This window comes from Aulonocara stuartgranti (assembly GCF_965226115.1).
Source record: "Aulonocara stuartgranti genome assembly, chromosome: 16".
NCBI classification, from domain to species: Eukaryota; Metazoa; Chordata; class Actinopteri; order Cichliformes; family Cichlidae; genus Aulonocara; species Aulonocara stuartgranti.
In genome coordinates, this window is record NC_138952.1 from 25870135 (window position 1) to 25890658 (window position 20524).

The 20524-nt window shown below is 40.8% G+C and overlaps 1 protein-coding gene and 1 long non-coding RNA gene across 2 annotated transcripts in view; one reads left to right on the forward strand and one right to left on the reverse strand.

Moving 5' to 3' along the window:
* LOC309690544 overlaps positions 1 to 6720 on the forward strand; it is a 130600-nt gene extending 123880 nt beyond the window's left edge. The window contains exons 2-3 of the long non-coding RNA XR_014271747.1: positions 6135 to 6166; positions 6632 to 6720. This is a non-coding gene — a long non-coding RNA (uncharacterized lncRNA). The remainder of the gene's footprint in view (positions 1 to 6134; positions 6167 to 6631) is intronic.
* Positions 6168 to 18668, reverse strand: coq10b (coenzyme Q10B). The gene is made up of 5 exons (XM_082507638.1): positions 18456 to 18668; positions 13650 to 13805; positions 12208 to 12400; positions 10295 to 10396; positions 6168 to 10157 (listed from the first exon to the last, which is right to left on the reverse strand). Exons 1-5 carry the CDS (start codon positions 18551 to 18553, stop codon positions 9990 to 9992), a joined length of 717 nt encoding a protein of 238 aa, XP_082363764.1. The 5' UTR covers positions 18554 to 18668; the 3' UTR covers positions 6168 to 9989.
* Positions 18669 to 20524: the final 1856 nt, after the last annotated feature.

Sequence of the window (20524 nt, forward strand, 5' to 3'; positions counted from 1 at the left end):
GTTGTATTTACCCGCGACACCTTAAAGGCCGGTCCGTGAAAATATTGTCGGGCATAAACCGGTCCGTGGCGCAAAAAAAGTTGGAGACTGCTGTCCTAGTTTATGGCTGAACCATTTATTGTGTTAAAAACTCAGTTCATTGAATGTATAAGGATGAATATTCTTCCACGCCTATTATTCCTATTTCAGCACCTACCCATTTTGATCCCACAGTCTGCATTCAAATTATTAGAACGCATTACATCCAAATTTATCTGGCAGAATAAACGACCAAGGGTCAGACTCAAAATGTTAATGTCTGGAAAGGAAAAAAACTTCAGAATGTACTACTGGGCAGCTCAATTAAAATCAATGGCTGCCTGGATTATTTGTGATTCAGAAACGCAGTGGATATCTATGGAAGAGTATTCATTACCAGGTATCTCCCTTCGGAGTCTCCCATTTCTCAACCCCCAATCACGGAAAAAGATTAAAATAACTAACCCATGGGTCAAGCACACTGTAAATATTTGGAACCAAGTGTTAAAAATGCTAAAAGGGAATTTGACCATGTCTCGAGCTGTTCCCATAAATGGAAATGTTGAGTTCCTTCCATCGTTGTCAGATCGGAGTTTTGAAAGGTGAGTGGAGAAAGGATTGATTACAGTCAATCAGCTGTTTGAAAAGAATACTCTTAAAAGTTTTGCCCAGCTAAGGGCTAAATATGCTTTATCCCCAGGGGACCACTATAGATACTTACAGTTAAGGGACTACATTACAAAGCATAAAGACTGGGACAATATTAGAAGAGAACCAATCGGGTTGGAAAACCATTTTATAAAACTGCTTGAAAAGTCAGGTACATTGAAAAACCAAGTGTCTTTGATTTACCAGAAGCTGCTGATTGACATGTCTGATAATGCCTATCATATAAAACAACAATGGGAAATGGAGCTCAATATAATGTTGGATGATGTCACATGGGAGAGTGTCTGTTGTGGCTGCCATAGAGGGGTGGGTAGTCAGATGTGGAAGGAATTTGACTGGAAGGTTAAATTAAGATTTTTTAGAACTCCACTGAAAACCTTTCTATCCAAAAGTAGTGTCAGTGATAAGTGTTGGAGAGGGTGTGGGTTTGTGGGGGACCAGACGCATATTTTTTGGGACTCTGTTTACATACAACAGTACTGGATGGATGTCAAGAACATTATACAAAACATATTGTCAGTCAACCTCCCAATGGATCCCCTGATCTTTTTGTTGGATATCTTTCGTGATGGTTTCTCCTATGAGCAGCACTTTCTCCTGCATCTCCTCCTTATGACTGCAAGAAAAATGATAACAATTCACTGGCTCAAACCAGAAACACCCACGGTTGCCCAGTGGCTTCTGAAAACTAGACATGTCTATACGATGGAACAGATAACAGCTCAACTACAACTAAAAGTGCCAACCTTTGAGAAAAAATGGAGACTAATTATAAAATATCTTGAAAGGACACTCAAGCCTTAACATTGTTAAATCTGTGCTTAGGTATTGGTATGTATGTATATGTATATGTATATGTGTATATATGTTTTTTCTTTTAAGTTTTTGAATAACCCCCACCATTATATGCAGCAGATTTGGTCTCAGGTCATGTTGTTGATGTGAATTGCCTTGTTATTTTTGGCAATAAAAGTAAAAACAAAACAAAAACAAAACTCAGTTCAATTCAAGCTTTTCTTTATATAACATTTGTATAGCACCAAATCACAACAACAGTTGCCTCAATGTGCTTTATATTGTAAGGTAAAGACCCTACAATAATACAGAGATATTTCCCAACAATTGGATGACTTCCTATGAGTAAGCACATGGCGACAGAGGGAAAGAAAAACTCACATTTAACAGGAAGAAACGTTTGTCAGAACCAGGCTCAGGGAGGGACGTCCGTCTGCCGTGATGGCTGAGAAGACACAAGTTAGGCTTTAAACAATTGCTATGTTTCAATTTAGCATTTTTTGCCTTTAAAACAAAACTACAAACCTAAAGCTATATTACCATCACTTTATTAAGCGAATGAGATGTTTTATTTTTTTTAGAATCTCATCATAGTACAACACTTTGCAAAAGTTTTGAGTTACCCCTCATTTCAGTGATTTACTCGAGTGTGCAAACCTACATGGAAATGCAGTTTCTAAGGCAACAACAATCCTAAAAAGACCATCTCGGTATGGCCACCTTTATTTAGGAATAATCCTCTGGGTTTCTTTCAGGGCCTTCCAAAGTTCTGTAGATGCTGGCTACACACTATTTCAGAAATGGTCTAAGCGAAGCTCTCAATTTACCGGTCAGTCTACGTCCCTACCCTCACCTGTGGTCATGAGCTGTGGGTAGTGACTGAAAGAATGAGATCGCGGATACAAGCAGCAGAAATGGGCTTCCTCCTCCGAGTGGCTGGCCTCTCGCTTAGAGATAGGATAAGATCAGCCATCTGAGAGGGGCTCAGAGTAGAGCCGCTGCCCCTCCACATCGAAAGGAACCAGTTGAAGTGGTTTGGGCATCTGACAAGGATGCATCCTGGGTGAGTCTGGGCATGTCCCACCACTGGAGGAGGCCCCGGGGCAGACCCAGGACATGGGCCTGGGAACACCTTTGTGTTCCCCCAGACAAGTTGGCCGAGGTGGCTGGGGACAGGGAGGTCTGGGCTTATCTGCTTAGATTTAGGCTGCTGCCCCCGCGGCCCTGGATGGGTGGATGGATGGAATGGACTGGTAATTATATAGCACCTGTCTGCTAAAGTTGAGCACTCAAAACACTTCCTCCTACAAGTTCACCCAAACACACACTGAGACTTATTTATTATTCAGTTAATTTATTATTCATTTATTCAGTATCTAAGGATACTTTGACGTGCAGACTGGAGGAGCCACAGATCAGTTCACCAACCTTCCAACTGGTAGATGAGCATGATGTCACGAGAGGGGGCGTGGCCAGGATTTCTGGTTGAGGCGCCATCTTCCTGGGCCAAACTAAGCTCAAGTGAAAGCACCCACATCAGCCATGGTTTGTACTTGCTGTGCGGTCGGTTGTAATGTTAGATCGCACAACAGGTGTTGTGCCAAAAAGTGATTGTCTGCCAAAAACTGATTGTTCGTATTTAAACTGCTATAAGTAAGTTTTGTCCTATAATATGTGAAACATATGTCAAATGCATCCCTTATGGATGACATAAAGTCATCTTGAGCCACAAACAACATTCGTGTAACAAGGTAGAAGCCGCAATCAGTTTTTGGCAGAATTGGTGATTGAGTACCAGTGAGTGCTGGTACTCAATCACCTGCCTGACAGCCAACGGTTTGGGGCAAACCAATGTGACAGGTTAGGGGAGTTTCATCAAAGTACTTCTAGTCCAAATGATTAATGAAGTATTTCTAGGAAATTGTATGTAAATATTTATTCTGTAGCTATGTCACAGATACTCACCTGGGTCAGACTGTAGTGCATGAAAGGAGCTCCTTTCACTGACATGTGCTTTAATAGGAGTCTTAGTCCAAATAGATGACACGGTGATACAGACGGGGGTCTCTCACTCTGAATGTCCAACAGGGACATTCAGAGTGAGAGACTTCATTTCTAAAAGCACTACTTGTACTATTGTATTACTTTTTGTTAAAGTTCCTGCACTATAAACTGTAGACTCATTAAAAGCCCTCTATCACTTCCCTAGAAAGAAAACATTTCATTTCTTAATAATGCTTCTATTATGAAACATCTGCAGGAGCTAGAGCTGGGCGATAGAACGATAACGATATGTATCGCGATATAACTTTTACTCGATAGAGAAATTAAACTATCGCGATAGACTTCGCTGCTCTTGTCCTCTTAAAAAAAAACAAAAAACAAAACAGGTCAGCCAATCCAAATTAAGTAGCGCAGAGCCGAACCAATCACAGCCGCAGCGTCACGTCGCGTGACTTGTTACGTACAGCACAAGTGCCAAGCCGCAGTGTGTTTGTTTGGGAAGCAGCCAGCGGGTAATGGAGGAAATGAGTGTGCCGACTAGAAAAATCAACCGAGCGTGACCAAAGAGAAAACAGATGATGGTTCCAATGCCGGAGAGATTGTTGAACGGAAGAGCCATAGAAGTTCCGTAGTATGAAGGTATTTCGGCTATTTCAAGTCTGACAAAAAACAGAGTAGCGTGCACTGTAAATTGTGCCGAAAGCAAGTCTGGAAATACAATAAACTGGTGCATGCGTCACACTGTGCGCCACGTTATTGTTTCGGTGAAATGAATTTCTACAATACTGTTAATTCTACTCTCTGCAGTGTTTAAATGCTTACATATACACACAGTTACTGTCCCTCCACACATACGACTCGGTTCTGCTTCTATGCCCCAGCTTTGTTTACTTTTTCCCACCGAGGTTTCTAGACTTCTGATTGGCCAACATTTCTGCACGGTTAGGAATCTAGCGCCACCTGCTGCTTTGGCATGTTCATAGCAGCGTTTTCCTTCATTTCTGCCTTTATGTGTGGACGGATTATTTTTTAAAACGAAAACGGAAAATCTCCGTTTTCAAAAATACCCGTGTACGTGTGGACGTAGCCTCAGTCTCTGACTGGAAGCGCTAATTCGTCATTCGGCTTTTGTCAGACTAAAGTAACTGTTACAACTGTTTGAAAAGCTCAGCTATACAACAAGGAGAGATTGAGAATTTCCTTTTAGTTCTCAGTTTATTTGATATTGACAAAAGTTAGTCAATTTTGTCTGTTCTTCTGTAAAACAAACTAAGATTTATTTTTAGAATTAATATTTTGTTTCTAAGTGGAATTGACAATTTAGTCTGTTTCGTTTGTTCTATTTTGAAACTTAAACGCTTTAGCGGCTGCCTTTTGTGTAGTTTGCAATATTTGCCTTTATTTATCTGAAAAAGTCTCATGTTCCTTAAGTACATCTACCCTGTTGAACTTATTATGGGAAATAAATATTTAAATAAAAACAAGCTGCTGATTATTTCACATTTTACTTGTGAGCAACGGCACATTTAAATCTTACAAATATAGTTATTTGGCTTATATCGTGATAGATATCGTTATCGCCTGAAATGAAAAAAACATATCGTGATATGAAAAAATCTCATATCGCCCAGCTCTAGCAGGAGCTTATTGTTTATTAGCCAAATAGGGTTTTGTTTTGTTTACCAATTATGCAAAGCAGGAAACAAACACCTTTGGGTGGATCTCTCCTCTTACTGGTTACAAAATCATTATGTAACACAATTAGGGAGACGAAGATGAGGCTGTCCATAACCCTGATGTAACATTTGATTATGTACTCAGTTGCAGCCGGTATTGCAAGTAATCTTGTAACGTTGCACAGCCTTCCACTAAAGCTACAACGCTACTGAGCATGGCTGTGTGGGCATATATGGTGTCCTCAGCACCTATACGTGGCAGAGGCCTCAGCGCATCACTGATTAGCTGCTGCCTGTGACAAAGTGGGTGAGCAGTTAGAAATCTTTAATACTCACCACTTGTCTCAAATATTAACTTTTTACACCAAAGCAGTTTATTCTCTACATGTGCTGTTTTGCCCGTGAATCTCTTCGGGTCAGCTTCTGTTGGTTAAATGTGCTTTAGGCTATAAATAAGACGTGACACACTACACATGAAAAGGTTCAGATATTTTTCACAGTGCATGTTTGAGCTGTTTTGCAAAAAAATAATAATTTTACACAATTCAGTGAGCTACATGCTGAACTTAGGAGATGTGAGCTGTGTGGGGTGTTTTTACGAGTTAATCTGGGGAGTTTTTGGTTTCAGTTTCACATGTCACAGTCATCATTGTGAATGAACTACACACGCTGTCCCCAGTTTTCAAATCTCTGGCTTTTGTTCACGAGGAGCCACCTTTTAAAATGTCCTGTAACTGTACGAGTAGGTCAACTACCAATCAAGTGATGTCACAGTAATAATTGTGAGTCTGCTTTCAGATGTTCCCAGTGATCCGTGTTAGCTTTGAAAGGGCAGAGGGAAATTTCAGATTCTACTTTGGCCTTTGCCTGCAGTGACATTTCCAAAGCTCATGACAGACTGTTCAGACGCTTCACTTGCAGCAGGTCTATTCTCAATGCTCACATGATGACCCTATTTCTGTCTGGTCCCAGCCCAGAGGGAGGAAACACACCAGAGAACCCAGGTTTGTTTTTTAGAAAAAATACTTTATAAATCATGCAGTCGGTCCATGTTTTTCAACACAAACAAAACGTCCTTTCCACATTGCATGAAACAAGCTGACACAAATCCATAATCATACTCTTTAACAGCAGTGTGTAGCTCTAATGTGATCTTAAAACTAGTATTCACACACTTACACTTCACATGAAGCCACCTTAGTTAGCATTCACAAGCAGTAGAGCGGTTATAGTAAGCAGAGAAAAGGCAAATGCAGAGCAGTGTATAAACATGACGATACTGATACAGCAACACTGATGGAGGAGTTCCCCCAGTGCTGTAAAACAATATTGTATTAGGAATACTGCTTCTAAATGCTAACATTGGCTCCCAGAGTGAAGTGCTTGCATTTACACCTAAACTAAGTAATAAATATGATAAAATGAGTCTATTGTTCCTTTACAAATGAAGATAAATATGTTGCCAGCAGGTCTGGAGGCACTCTGTGGGTGCTGTGTGTCGGACAGGTGGAAGGTTTCAGGTCAGCGGACTCATCACGGAAACATCCTGATCTGAGCCCCATTTTATCAAACCGCTACAGGTAACATGCTGGTTGTGTGATGGTAAAAGCCATTTCTGACTGAACAATGAGCTGTTTGCTAATAATAATGATCACAGTGCACTCTCTGAATCAATGTGTTGCATTTAAACATTCAATTTCTCTTCCTTAGGTTAGCATTTATCAGGGTTAGTATCATTTTCTCACGGTTTTGTTTCATGATCAACAGAAAGTCTTGCCGCACAGTTGTATTCCCTTGCAGCCAATTCCCTTTTTATTGATTTGTATTTGCCTACAAAACATATCACCGCTAATTCAGCACAAACTAAGTTACCTTTAAATAATCCTTACATGCACACAAACACGTGATCCTGCAGAACCAGACACCACTGAATAAACTATTAAGAAGTCAAGGCTTCGCTTTTCCAATTGGCTGGTGGGACGCGGTTGACATTCATAATTAACTGAAAGGTGCCAGTGTGAAGCAAAGCAACAGTAGGGGTGACTGAGCCAGCATGTGCAGGGCTACGCCCCTTTACATTCTCCATAGAGCTCGCTTAGCTCTTAGTTTATTTTTACTGGGCTGTGAGGGGTCAACACTGAAGGAGAACCACTCTGACATCAGTCAGAGGTCAAACATGAAGCACATTTATGACCATATATGGAGGCTGCTAATAACATGGTGGGAGATGATGAATGAAGCCAAAGCTGAATTGCCTAACAGTGCATTTTCTGTAGTGGCCACTTAAAGCTGGCCCCAGAAGTGAGCCAATCCTCGTGGACTTCCATGTTAAAAATGCTAAAAACAAACTTTACAGCAGGACAAAAATATGTTTACAGCCTGGTACAAAAAAAGAGACACACTTTAAATGAGTGTATGACTTGTTCACTTAGAGAGTGGCTACTTTGAAAGAAGTTGTGGTCAGTCAGGGTCCAATACATCTCATTGAAAGGGACTTCCTCTTACCAAAACATCAGAGTAGTTTTGATTAGTCACAGAGTGTTACTGAGCACTAATGTAGCTTGCTCACTAAACCAGCTCTTCCTCAAACATGGTAACATCTTGCTCCAAAAACAAATAAACAGAACTGTGACTGAAGATGGAGCCACTTCAGCACGTAATGTAAAGCTTTTCTTTAAATCTAAAAAAAATCCCCAGTTTCAAACTAGCTAATCTGCATACAGCAGGAGTTAAATCAAAAACAACACTACAACCAAAAATAATTCTCATTAGTTTGATAAAATGAGCTCCTGCCTAGCAGCTGCTTTGGGCCCTGACATCAGCAGTGGGTTTTACATGCTTGCTCGGCTGCATTCAGCATGACTACAACACACCGCTGCTATTGCACACTTAAGCCCAAATATCTCCACCCACTGCTGTTGAAATTGAAAAACCATTTAAGTAATGATAGAAGTCCAGTGTCCATCCACACTGAAAATAAAGCAGCTAAATAACAGGAGCTTAGTCTGTCAGCAGTTAGACATCCAGCGAGTGTCTAATCTGCTGGCCATGATACAACATGTTGGTTTGTTTTCAGAATTTCTGTTAAAACAGGGGATTCATAACAGTCTCTGTGCCCCAACATGGGCACATGGCAGGACTCTGCTCTACCTTTGGTACAAAGATATGGGATTTCAGTGGTGTTGGTTCTGACTTCCATTACTCATTATGGAGTTTGCCACAAAAAAAAAAAAGAAAAAAGATTTAATATAAATGCCAAAATACCAGGATGTTCTACAGTATCCAGAGGGGGTACGGAGTATGTGTGTGCGCTTTTCTGGCCATTCTGACCTACAATCCCATGCCAGATACAGCGAGAGGGTCAGAGTTCAAGGTGCAATGTTATGGCACAGTATGTCCCAGCTGTGTGCACACTACGTGCAACACTATGTACTTCAGTAAAGTGCATTTTGGAAGGCAGGAAAGCTTTCCGGCATTTGGGCATTATTAGTAACTTTGTGCTTCCCTGAAACTGCGTCACTTTGTTTTGGCGTCACTACATCCTGTATTGTCTCTCACTGGGACCTTTTTTCTTCTTTCTTTATGTCTTTCATTTTTTTAATTTTATACTTTACATGTCACGTTGCTGTACATTCAGTGAATTTCTTCTGCTTTTATTGTGATGTTGGTCTAATGCTCTTTGCCTCTGTGTTTGGAATATAAATTAAGCTGCCTTTCCATTTCCATTGCACTAAAAGAACCATACGGGGTGAGAAATGTTCAAGTGGTGCTCATCAGCAGACTAGGCTAGCCACAATAAATGTTTGCTTTCACAATCCTCAATTTCTGTCAGTAAATACTGAGAAAAGCCCTGCGTGTTTTGACACAGTGCACTGCAATGTCTTCAAATGTGCGACCAACAGTCCAAGACCAAAAAAATCTTCAGTTTCACAATCATTTTGACAAAACACAACACAACACACACTCAAGCAGCTGGAGCCTGTGTTTTTTTTTTTTCTTTCTAAAGCTGCTTTTCCATTCAGTGTCCAGAGTTCCAGGAACTAAACTGTTCCTTCATACAGATTAGCAGCAAATTAGTCCATTTATAAATAGGTGACAGCTGGTTTAGCATTAGACTGTACACAAAAAAAAGTCCAGTAGTTGGTGGTAATTCAGTACTCCAGAGTACGCCACCAATCACACGCCACACTCCCCTCTGACGTTCCTGTACTTTTGAGAAGTGTAAGCAGAAACGTTTTCCTCTGGAACTTAACCTACACTCTGGTCCATCTGATGGAAACACAGCTTACTTAAAAAAAAGGTTTAAATTATTCAGCAGCTTCCAGAATAATTTCAGTCATTGTCTGGCTCCAGCTGAACTCTTTGCTTTCCTGTGTCATGTGTGAAACTGAATATCTTCATGTCTTAGGCTGTTAGGTGCAGGTAAATGTAACGTTAGAGAATCTGTGTGCAAAAGTAAATATCTAAAATATCTGAATAAACTCTGCATGTTGCAGCTCATCATTGCTTTGTCTCCGTTTTCAGTTGTGTGCCTGCAGCCCTATAGCTAATGTGTACAGAAGTGATGACGCACTGGCCTGACGCACCGTGGGGCCTCCATTTGACCTGCGGGCTCAGTTTCACCACCAGATCAAGGTCTGATACAGGAACCTGCATTAGCACCAAGGTGAAAATCAGCTGGAGGATCCACACCAGCTTTAAAATCTGACACAGGAAATGGTTTCATTGTTGTGAGAAAGGCACTTTCAGTTGGAACACAGTCTCTTTTCGGGCTCTCTGACGTTGTTGTTTGTGGGTTCGTGTTTGTGCAGCAGAGGGAGGTTGTCGCTACGTGTGGTGGACCTCGTGGAACATGAGCTCGCGCGGGATGGGCGTCTCGGCTCCGTAAACACTGGAGGCACGCCGCTCGAACGCAGAAACCATCTGCTTCACCACCTCATCGAAGAACACGTGAGCGAGCTGGGAGTGGATGAGGGAGCGAAATTCAAAGGAGATCTGAGGAGGAGGAGACGGTAAAGTTAGCAGCTGAGTCTCTAACTTTGTGACTGTATGAAACACATGATCACAGAGCACATTCTCACATAGTGGACATTTTCCAGTATGTTGCCCTGCAACAAGCTGTTTGTACTTACAGCAAAATCCACAGTGCAGGTCCGGGGGTACCCAGGGAGGCCAGGGCTGAAACGCCACATCGTCTCCAAGTGGTTGAACAGTTTACCCTCTGAGCACGATGCCTGAAAAGCAACATGTACAGGTTTTCTGCGGTCAGTCAGCAACAGGAGAGACATTGCATTTGTGAATTGCTTAGAGCAACAACTGTAACTTTACAGCCTCAGAAAACACTGCAAACACCCTCTGAGCAGCCAAACAAAGGAAAAAGAATTTCCAGCTGAACTTTGCACCTAATCCCAGCTTCAAAGACGGCCTGTTTTGACTAGGGTGATATTTACAGTTTACACTCTCATACCCAAAATGTGTGGAGTGCTTCTCACTCCAGCCTGAATGATTTTCAGTCAGTGTGATAGTTCACCAATCAGGGCAGTCTGTTCTATTTACATTTTACAGACATTGAATTTAAGGCTGATAACCCTGCCTTGATCTGCCTGAAAAGAGCAGATAGTGTTGCAAACGTCTCTCGCACCTTTCACACCTCAGAGAGGTGCCGTCTGAGTGTTATCTTCTAATGATATTCACACTCACCTCAGCCTTTGTTTGTTCAGCTTTGCTGAGGTGAGACAGGGGCAGGTATTGTCTCCTCTTTTTTCAATTGTTATTCAGCTATTTGTGCCAGCCTTCACGTCTCTGTGACAGCCAGCTTTTTACACCCCCTTCTTGTGTGGCCAACTTTCCATCACATGTTGTGTAATGACAACAGGGATAAATAACGAACGAGAGAAAAATATACAACGTTGCAGGAAGACGTTAATCAGGACTTAACACAGACAGCCCTTTTCCACTAGTACCCACTTGTCTCGAAACGACAGGGTTTTTAGGATTCTCCATTAGGTGATAGTACCTGGTACAGGGCAGTTTAAGTATCAACTTGGTTGGGCTTTCAAGCAATCTGAGGCGATCCAAAAAGGTGACAATGACAGACTGTGTGCCACGCATTGGCCAGTCAATGGCGTCATTCACTGAATCATTAGAGCACTTCTTTCACAAAAATCAATACCACCATTAATGAGGAAAAACAGCTGCAAAAAAACAAAGCAACACAGTGGTCCCCGAGTCTGACAAAAAGCAATAGATCAAATCAAATTAAATCAAATCACTTTTATTGTCACATCACATGTGCAGGTACATTGGTGCAGCACATGTGAGTGAAATTCTTGTGTGCGAGCTTCACAAGCAACAGAGTTGTGCAAAATACAAGAATGGCTACATCTGAAACTAATAAATATATGTACAATATATAATAGTATATGCATTTCTGGATGTGTATACTAAATATTTTTCTGTGTGTGTGTGTGTGTGTGTGTGTGTGTGTGTGTGTGTGTGTGTGTGATCAACCATCATCCTGTGATGTCAGACTTTCTGCCATGTTTCTATAATGCTCCCATACACATTAGGTGGTACTCCACTGCAATGGAAAACGACGGTAACCTAGTAGAGTCCAGCTGAATAGGCACCAAGAGTGTCTCCCCAGCACAGACCGCGGGCCTGTGTTGACTAGCTGCAGACCTTTTTCTTTTTCTTAACACTTTAAAGCCTGAACCATGAAATAACTGCCAGAAAACTCAAAATATTGTAAAATGGAGTGTTTATTGAATAGGCTGACGACTTCATACAGCTACTATGAAGGTTACTAAATGGGAGCTCATGCTTTGTCGTGCCAATCTTCATTCAAAAACCGTATCCTGACTTTGACTTGAAACCAGCTTAATCTGTGACGTCCATCTAAATGAATTTTTCATTCTTACCGTTTTAGTCTGTTTCTTTTAGATTGAGTGTTTTCCTTTACCTACTCTGTGTTTTCCTAATAATGTCACAGTACTAACATCAACAGTGGATGTTTTTTAACCATGAGCTTGAAGCAGTATCTTACCTTGACCAGGTGAGGGCGTACTGTAGTGACGAGGGAGGTGTAGTTCTCCACTACAGGGGGGAAGCCCACGGTTAATTTGGCCTTGCAGAAGCCGGATCTCTTGAAGACCACCTCAGACTTCTTGCACCAGGGAACAAAGAGGCGGTAGTTTTCCACCTCAGCCACCACTTCATAGATCTCCTGCATGGAATACCTGCAGGGACACGGAAACAGAGAGAGCGAATATGTTAACGTAAGGCTGCACATCACCAAGGAGATGAAGGTCAGCAACTGTGTGACAAGACACCAACCATAATACAACAGCGTTGACCCAGAAAAGGCTCAAATAGGTCAGTAGGGGGATGTTGGAATAAGGGAAAAAGAAGAGCAGTAAAGCACACAAAACAAAAGTCGGAGGTGTTGAATGACAGACACGTACAGACACTGTGTTACATAACTCCAGACGTCCAGCTGAGGGAAAATAGCTGCCAGTGCCCATGTCTATTTATACAAGCAGATTTAGTGATTATGACCTCTCTGAGGAGCACAGGAGGACATTTAGTGCGTCACACACACACGTAGGGTACAGATACAGAGACCAGACTCCCAACACTCACTGGTACACAGGGCATTTCAGAGCAGCTGAGCGCACAGCATGTTGCTAATACTGGAGATCACTGACATTGGTGCATTATATCATATTTTGGACCTTCAATTTCAGCCCTTGTAGCCGTGTGGTTTGGTTACATTTCATCTCTTCAGCAATGGACATAAAAGCTCAGCAGCAGGACAACCCAGACGTAAAGTCTGATTAGATATCACAGAAAGACACCGAGAAGTAATTATGGATATTGATTAAGATTTTCTCTTTGTTGGTGGCATTATTGATTGTGCTCATAGGTCCAGTTCTTTATCAGTGCCATTACTGATTTCTGATCATTTTGCTGTGTGTGTGTAAACATGTTTTTCAGCTGTTTTTTTTATCTGTGAGTCAGAGGACAGGATAGAAATAGAAGTCAAAGGGCTTCTATTTGACTCAGGCATTCTACAAATCATGACGTCATTGTTTAACAATGTGCTACCGCCAAAAACCGATGCCAGTTATGAGAGGAATTAGAAAGCTTGGAGCCATTCTGATGGATGAATGTTTTTCCATCCTTTTTCAAAAGCTGCCTGTGAAACTATTTTTAAGTTTTCAGGAGGGTCAGAGTATTTCAGTCAAACAAACACAAACAGGAGCTAAAGATATATTTTAAGGACTTTAAGTGGTTAAATACAAGCTGGGGAAAAAAACACTCGCAGGAGAGAGCTGAAAAAACTGTTTCTATACAAAATACAAGTTTTTGCCCGCAGACACTGTCTCCTCCTGAGATAAAAATCCTGTCCAAACGCGTCTTGAGGCAAAAAATAAATTAATTTAAAAATAAAAATGACAAAAACACTGTAAGTGGATCCAGACTAACCCAATGATGCGTCTCTCTGAGTACTCCTTCTTCTTGGAGAAGGAATCTGCGAGGTTGAAGAAGCTGCGTGAAGGCAGTGTAATGGGGCGCCCTGGCACGGCTGCACTCAGCAGTGGGTGCGCACGCATCATCAGGATCCCGCATGATGAAAGGTATCTGATGACCAAACAAAAAACAACAAGTCACCAACAACACAATAAGCTCTCAGAAAGCAGAGGAGACCAGGGCGCATCGATCTGTTGTTCTCAGTTTGGAAAGTTTGTGTGATTTGACCCCAGTCTAACAGCAGAGATCAGAGAATGGCCAGCACAAGCAAGTTTTGACACAACATTGACATTTCATTATTCTTTAAATTCCTTTTAACACAACAAACAGGGTGTGACTGTGTTTGGTCTGTGCTTCCTGCAGTGGGAAATACTGGACTGTTAAGTACCCACAGCTCATGCCTCTCACTGTGGGTTCTTCTTCATCTTTACTCTTGCTCAGGCTAAAGCACACAGTGAAGCACATGTCATGCTCCTGCACCAGACTGTGGCCTCCCTCGTAAAACGATATAAAGAATGTTAGGCACCCAGAAACATTAAGAAAAACCTTTCTTTAATTCCCCTCCTGGCCTCAAAAGCCAAACTGAGAGACAACTGTTTCCTCCTCTCCATTTTGTACTGTGAAAATGTTCCAGTAGCTGCTGTTATGACATCAAGAATGTTTTTAACTCCTTTCTGGATCAACATTCTGCCAGCTACTCAAAAAAACTGCAGTTTCTCATCCAAAAAGGTCTAGTTTTTACCCAAACAATCTGAGGCCACAGAAAGCTGCTTAATGACAGCGAGTAGCCTCTGAGTTTTATAAAACACCCCAAATTCTCTTTTTCTGTCAACACCCAGGAAACAGCCATTCTGTTTAAATAACTCAACTGTCAGGGGATAAAGTCTGCAGGAACTCGGTGCTTCCATTCTCATGATGGCCAGTTGACTGACCCGTGCAGTGTCCGAGGTTCTAGTTGAAAGAGAGCTCATTTAAACAGGGAGGGTAGTATATAACTATCACACTGTCTGCAATACAAAAGCTTCCAGGTGGAACTCGCATCCTGGAGTTTCTGTTCCTGGAGGCTTCAGCATAAATAGATCTCTGACAGGAACTGTCTGGGTCACAGGAAGGAGTCAGTTGAAAAGCCGTTTTAATGTTTGTGCCTCCACTCTTGAATGTGTTTTGTCCTCAGGGTGCACAGCTGTAATATTTTTCATAATCAAGCTAAGCGGGACAGGAAGTCCTGATCTATACCAGCATATAACCAGCTGATTATCCTGCAGTACCTGTAAACATAGCCCAGCCCCAGCCTGGGGAGAGGAAACTCGCCACGCCTGCCAAGCATTTGTCACTCAAATAAAACAAGTCACACAAATACAGATGGCAGTAACGTAACAAGGTCAAGGACACTGATTTTACTTTAAGCTTTGGAGGGGAGGGTCTGTGCAGACACCTTTGTGACCAACTATCCATGTAACCCAGGTGGGAGACGGCAAGCAGACTTCAAAGAGATAGAACAGGAATGACTACTCAGCCATTCGCTCTCCAGGTCTCTGTGTCTGCATCTTACAATAATCAAGATCTTAGATTAGAATATTTTCTCACTCGTTCAAGATTTCCTCACTGTGAAAGTTAATCTACAACTATTTGAATGAGTGATCTTTAAAGTCTCTTTTGAGACCTAAAAGATTTCTTTGTTTGATTTTTCTGTGGTGGTTTTTTTTTGGTTTGTTTTAGCAGTAAATTAAACATGATTAGCAGTTCTAGGCAGCTGATCACACAAAAAAAAAATCATTAACTAGTAAAATCAGTTAAGTCTTTACATACACTTCCCTCCTTTTCTCATTTCTCAACATTTTTTTCCAGGCTATTTTCTTAGACTGTTAAGACTGTCTTACACCTCACTGACAGAAAGGCTCGACTTGTTCCAACTTGTCATAAATATCTGTGAAACAATTCATGATGTTAACTGAGGAAAAATAAAAAGGGTTGCTATATGGTGATAAGAAAAAAATGTGATAATTAGTTCATACTTAAAGTGGACCTACATTTTCAGCTTCAATTTTTTGTTCTTAAACAACTGAATAGATCACAATTATCCCTGTACATCTTTCACAGGTACAGTTACACATGTAGTTCATCCTCTGTCTCACACAAGCCTTTTAGTTGAGTTGGTTTAGTTTAGCTCTTTTCTTATGATTGGTTGCACCCTCATAAATATTTTAACAGTAAATGTTTTAGAGTGGTCTCTTTTTGTTAAGAGTGAGCACCTGTAAATTAATGACCATATTTAAGATAGATACATAAGATGGAAAATAAAGAAAAAAAATGCTATGTACCCTTTAAAATAATCGCCCTACATTGTTCGGTGATTCATTACTTGAACGCTATAAAGCTCTTAACATCACATCAGCATTTGTTTCCAGCTTCTACAATGTGATGATTAGGTTATATTTATAATGTTATATTGATATAAGTAAAATATATGTGGACTGTGGACAACCACAATCCACATATATTTTCTACTTTAATCAACTCTACAATTAATCAAGTATGTAATCCTTCCTCAAGGCAACATGTAGCAGTAGCTCCAGAGAAGGTTGGATCAGGTGAAAAGCCCTGCCCCAGCTCTCCCATGACACCATGAATGGGACAACTTAAACTGGCTCATAACCTTCACCACAGCAACTTAACTAGAGATCCTGTTACTCAGGCATAAGCAGCCTGTAGGCGCATTTTCATTGGCCACTCCTTAGGAGTGTGTCTAAGAGGGGTTTTTTTTGTCCATTGTGGCTGACTGTAGCTCTGTGTTCCAGAGTACCCCTGCCACAGCATGACGGGAAGCAATTCAATAACACATCGATAATTACAATAAATTTAATGCTTTTTCAAACATTTTGGTGTGACAATATAACAAGTTAAATATGTGACAGCAACAGGCTGTGAAATAAGAAGCATAAAGGCCTGTTTGTGGCACAGGTGTGCAACAAGACTGACTCACAACTGTCAGAAAAAATATGCCAGCAATTATAAGCATTCAGTGAGCTTAGAGGAATACAATTCCCACAGGTATGGAGTTTTGTAACCTGTTCCCAAATGAATCAGGTTTTCCATTCCCATAGTAACTCATCCCCCACTGCATCAAATTCCAATGTACCCACTGCCCTTAAACAGGAGCCTATTCACTCCTGTTTTACTACCTGAAATATGATACACCTGACCTCTAAACGTATCCTGGGTACAGGCTGAGAATGGCCCAGAGCAAAAGGTGAATGAGACACCTCAAACTCCACAAAGGTGCAAAGCAGAATTAAACCCAAACAACAGACGAGCTGGACAATGAGTTCATGGAAGTATACAAATACACTGAGAAACTAATTAAAGTAGCACACTTTGGATTTGTTTAACACTTCTTTAGGAAAATGTAGATAAAAGCATTATCTTGTTTAATTTTAAGGGAGCAGATAATGTGCTCTTGTTTAGGCTAAGGTAACAAGTAATGTTACCTTGTGATGAGTAAATATATAGACCACATACAGTAGCAGATGCTCATACTAAAAATGACCGAATTTTCAAATAATGAGGTCGGTGTATGTATAAGTACACCGTGTGACCGAAAACCTAAGACTTCAGACTGCTCTAAACTTAGAATTTCATATAGCCTTACTATGGTCATCTCAGGCACACAGCTCTGGCTGTGAGCAGAGACACCCCACCCACCCGCTGTTCAATCAGAGGAAAGATGACTTAAGGGAGGGGGGTGGGAGATAAAATGGCTGAGAGAATGGACTGGGGACTGGATTAAGACCAATATAAGAGATAACTAGCTGAAATAGAAAAAGGAACCTAGACTAATCATCTGAAACACTGTCTGCTTAGTGACAATACGGAGTATTAAACATATCTGCATGGTTTATAATATACTCTTTCGCAGTCAGCTTTTGATGTTAAAGAGAGGCTGTTGTATAAACAGATAATGACTGACAAACAGTAAACTTAATATAATATATGCATCACATGTGAGACAATAATTGGTGAAAAGCTGCTACAGGTTCTGGTGATGGTTTCATTTACCAAATGGGACTTAACGGTTTTAGGAATATTTTCAGACTGTACCTGCATGTCGTTTTTACTACACTGTTTTGCAAATCACAGATAATCGATGCTAATCGTTACGATGCTTCTAAATTTTTTATCGTGGGGATTTAAATATGTAAAGTCTTCAACTTGGCTGTGCTATCAGCAGTGGTGGGACGTAAAAGAAAAAAAAACCCACTACGCAGACATAGTAATAATTAATGAGCCTGGTTTATAATCAATACATAAATTATCGCGCATTTTTGTAGTTTACGCTAAGACTGCTGCTCCCCACAGGAGAATGCATATAGTCCAGTAAAAGAAACTGAAATCAGCTTTACTTTTCTATGCGTGAAAGTGAAAGAGCGACAATTTAATGTTTCAGTGAATATAAATTATTATGTAATGTGCTATGCGGCTTATCACTGCAACATCGTGGCTGTACTACATTTGCTATAAGATAGACCAATACTGCTTTTACTCGACCCTCATTTCACTACTTTCTATCATCTACAGAGATGTAGTTAACTAATTCAACGAGATTCTTGACTCAAATAGGGCCGTGAATCGTACACCGCGGCAGTGTTTAGCTACCCCGTACCAGAAGTTTAACTTTGGTATAAATGCTCGTTTTAGAGCTATGTCTTCATATTTTACACCGTCTCGTTTCAGACAACAACTTGAAAAAGTCAAACACTTTACCTAACGTTGCTTCTGTTCTGGATATCCCGGTTGGCTGTGGACGGTAACTGTTTTATGCACTCAGCTACTTTCCTCAAGTTCCGACCGCATCTCGCCATCTTCTCTTCTTCTTTAACGGCTTTGTTCACTCCCTCGCTATCAACCAGTTGACAAGGAGCTCAACGCGCAGTTTGGCCCGACCCTCAACTGGCCTAACCCGCTTGCCATTGGACGACCTGAGGCCACCGAATGTTTTTATTGGGCGGTCCCGCCGTTTGTCACGCCAACGTATTCAGGTCCGTGTGCACGAGCTCGCACGCGCATAGAGTCACGAGTTGTTGGCTCGGGTTGCACTACTGAGAAAACCGGGTGAAACCTGTTTGTCTTTGTATATCAAAACTATCAATAGGTCAACGTATTGACCTGTCGGCTACACTACACCTTCTTTGTTGTCATTTATTCCTGCTCTGTTGGGCAAATTTGTTAGAATACAGTTTCTACTATTTTTGAATAACAAAGTGAAAGAAATATTTAAATTTATTTGCAGTAAGGAAGACATTGAAAGTGAAAGTGAACAGGTTTCTGTCTGTGTGCTTTTTTTTAAATCCTTTTAAAAATGAAAGGGGAGCTGTTTACTTATACATCAATTCAGGGGTAAATTATGAAAGTTTCTTTGCTTATCGTGATACATTATATTTGTTTTACTAACATGTAAGGTGCATTTATTATATATATGAATAAATATTGAAGGAAATTATATATCCTTATCAGCACTGGTGTTCTTATCCAAAATATATGTTATAACATACACTTTAGTAAAGTTCATGAAAGTTTAAAAAAAAAAAAAAGTTCAGTGTGGTTTCAGGTTAAACACAGAAACTGTCAATTGTATAAACATTTCTCCCCAGTCAGGGTTGTTTGTGGACACTTTGGCGGCATCATTATTATCCAAACTTTGCCTTCTGTGTCAAGTACCTCACAGCTGGTGGTACAAGTTTTTCCTGCAAGGACATGCATCTTCTGGCATCTTTCTGCTGAGCCACCAGGTAAAACTCAACTGTTTTCAATCTAATCAGTCACTTTCCCCACAGCTATATTCCTCATCCTTCTGTCATGTAGCTTCCTTTTCTAATAACCAAAATGCACGACTGGTTCCTTAAATTTAATTTTCTGTGAAAAGGAAAAAGCTTCACAATTAGCTCCACAAGTATTGTCTGTAGTAGATGGATATAGCTTTTCTACTCTGCTGGAGCACTCAAACTCAAAGCACTTTATACAGCATGTGCCATTCATGCAAGCACTTTTTTCTGTTTTCCAACATTCACACAGATTCATACTCCTATGCATCTGAGAGAAACTCTGTGTTCAGTATTTTGCCCAAGGATATTTCATGTAGCCAGGGATCTAGCCACCAGCCTTTGTGGATGACCTGCTATACCTTGTGAGCTACAGCCTCCCATGCAGTGTTTCAGATATAGGTCCTCTAGCCAATAGGGGCACAAGAAAATCTAAGAAATAACACCTGGGCATTTATGAGAAAAGGACATAAACTATAATCACAGGTGTTTTGTGCAGACATTTGGGGAAGAAACTTTACCAACCATACATCTCTTTCAAAGAAGCTAGTTTCACGTGAAATACTAGGTAAACACAGATGTTAGTAATGCGAGAGGTTAAATGCCTTAAGTTGAAGTTACAATTCTGAACCAGGTGTTAGAAAAGTCTTATGTTTACCTACTGCTGCATGCCAGAATAGCCCCTGTGAAAAACAAGTCTTCTAATCAACCAAACCTGTCTTATTATCCCTTTCACTTCTGTGGCATACACAGTGAAATTACAGGCTTTTTGGTATACGTTTTTACAAAGTAGACCAATTATTTAATGTAGGCTACTCCAGGAGACAAAGAAGGAGCTGTGCAAGGAGATATTACTCAGGTGATTTCTGTCAGCAGACATTCTCCATTTCAGTTGATAAACGTCTGTCCTTAAAGGATCAGAGTGCTGCTTCTAGCAGTCTTAAAAAACACCTGGGAAATCTGAATAAAATGAGGAAGGACAATTGGAGGGCTGCGTCAATTAAGACTTTTTAA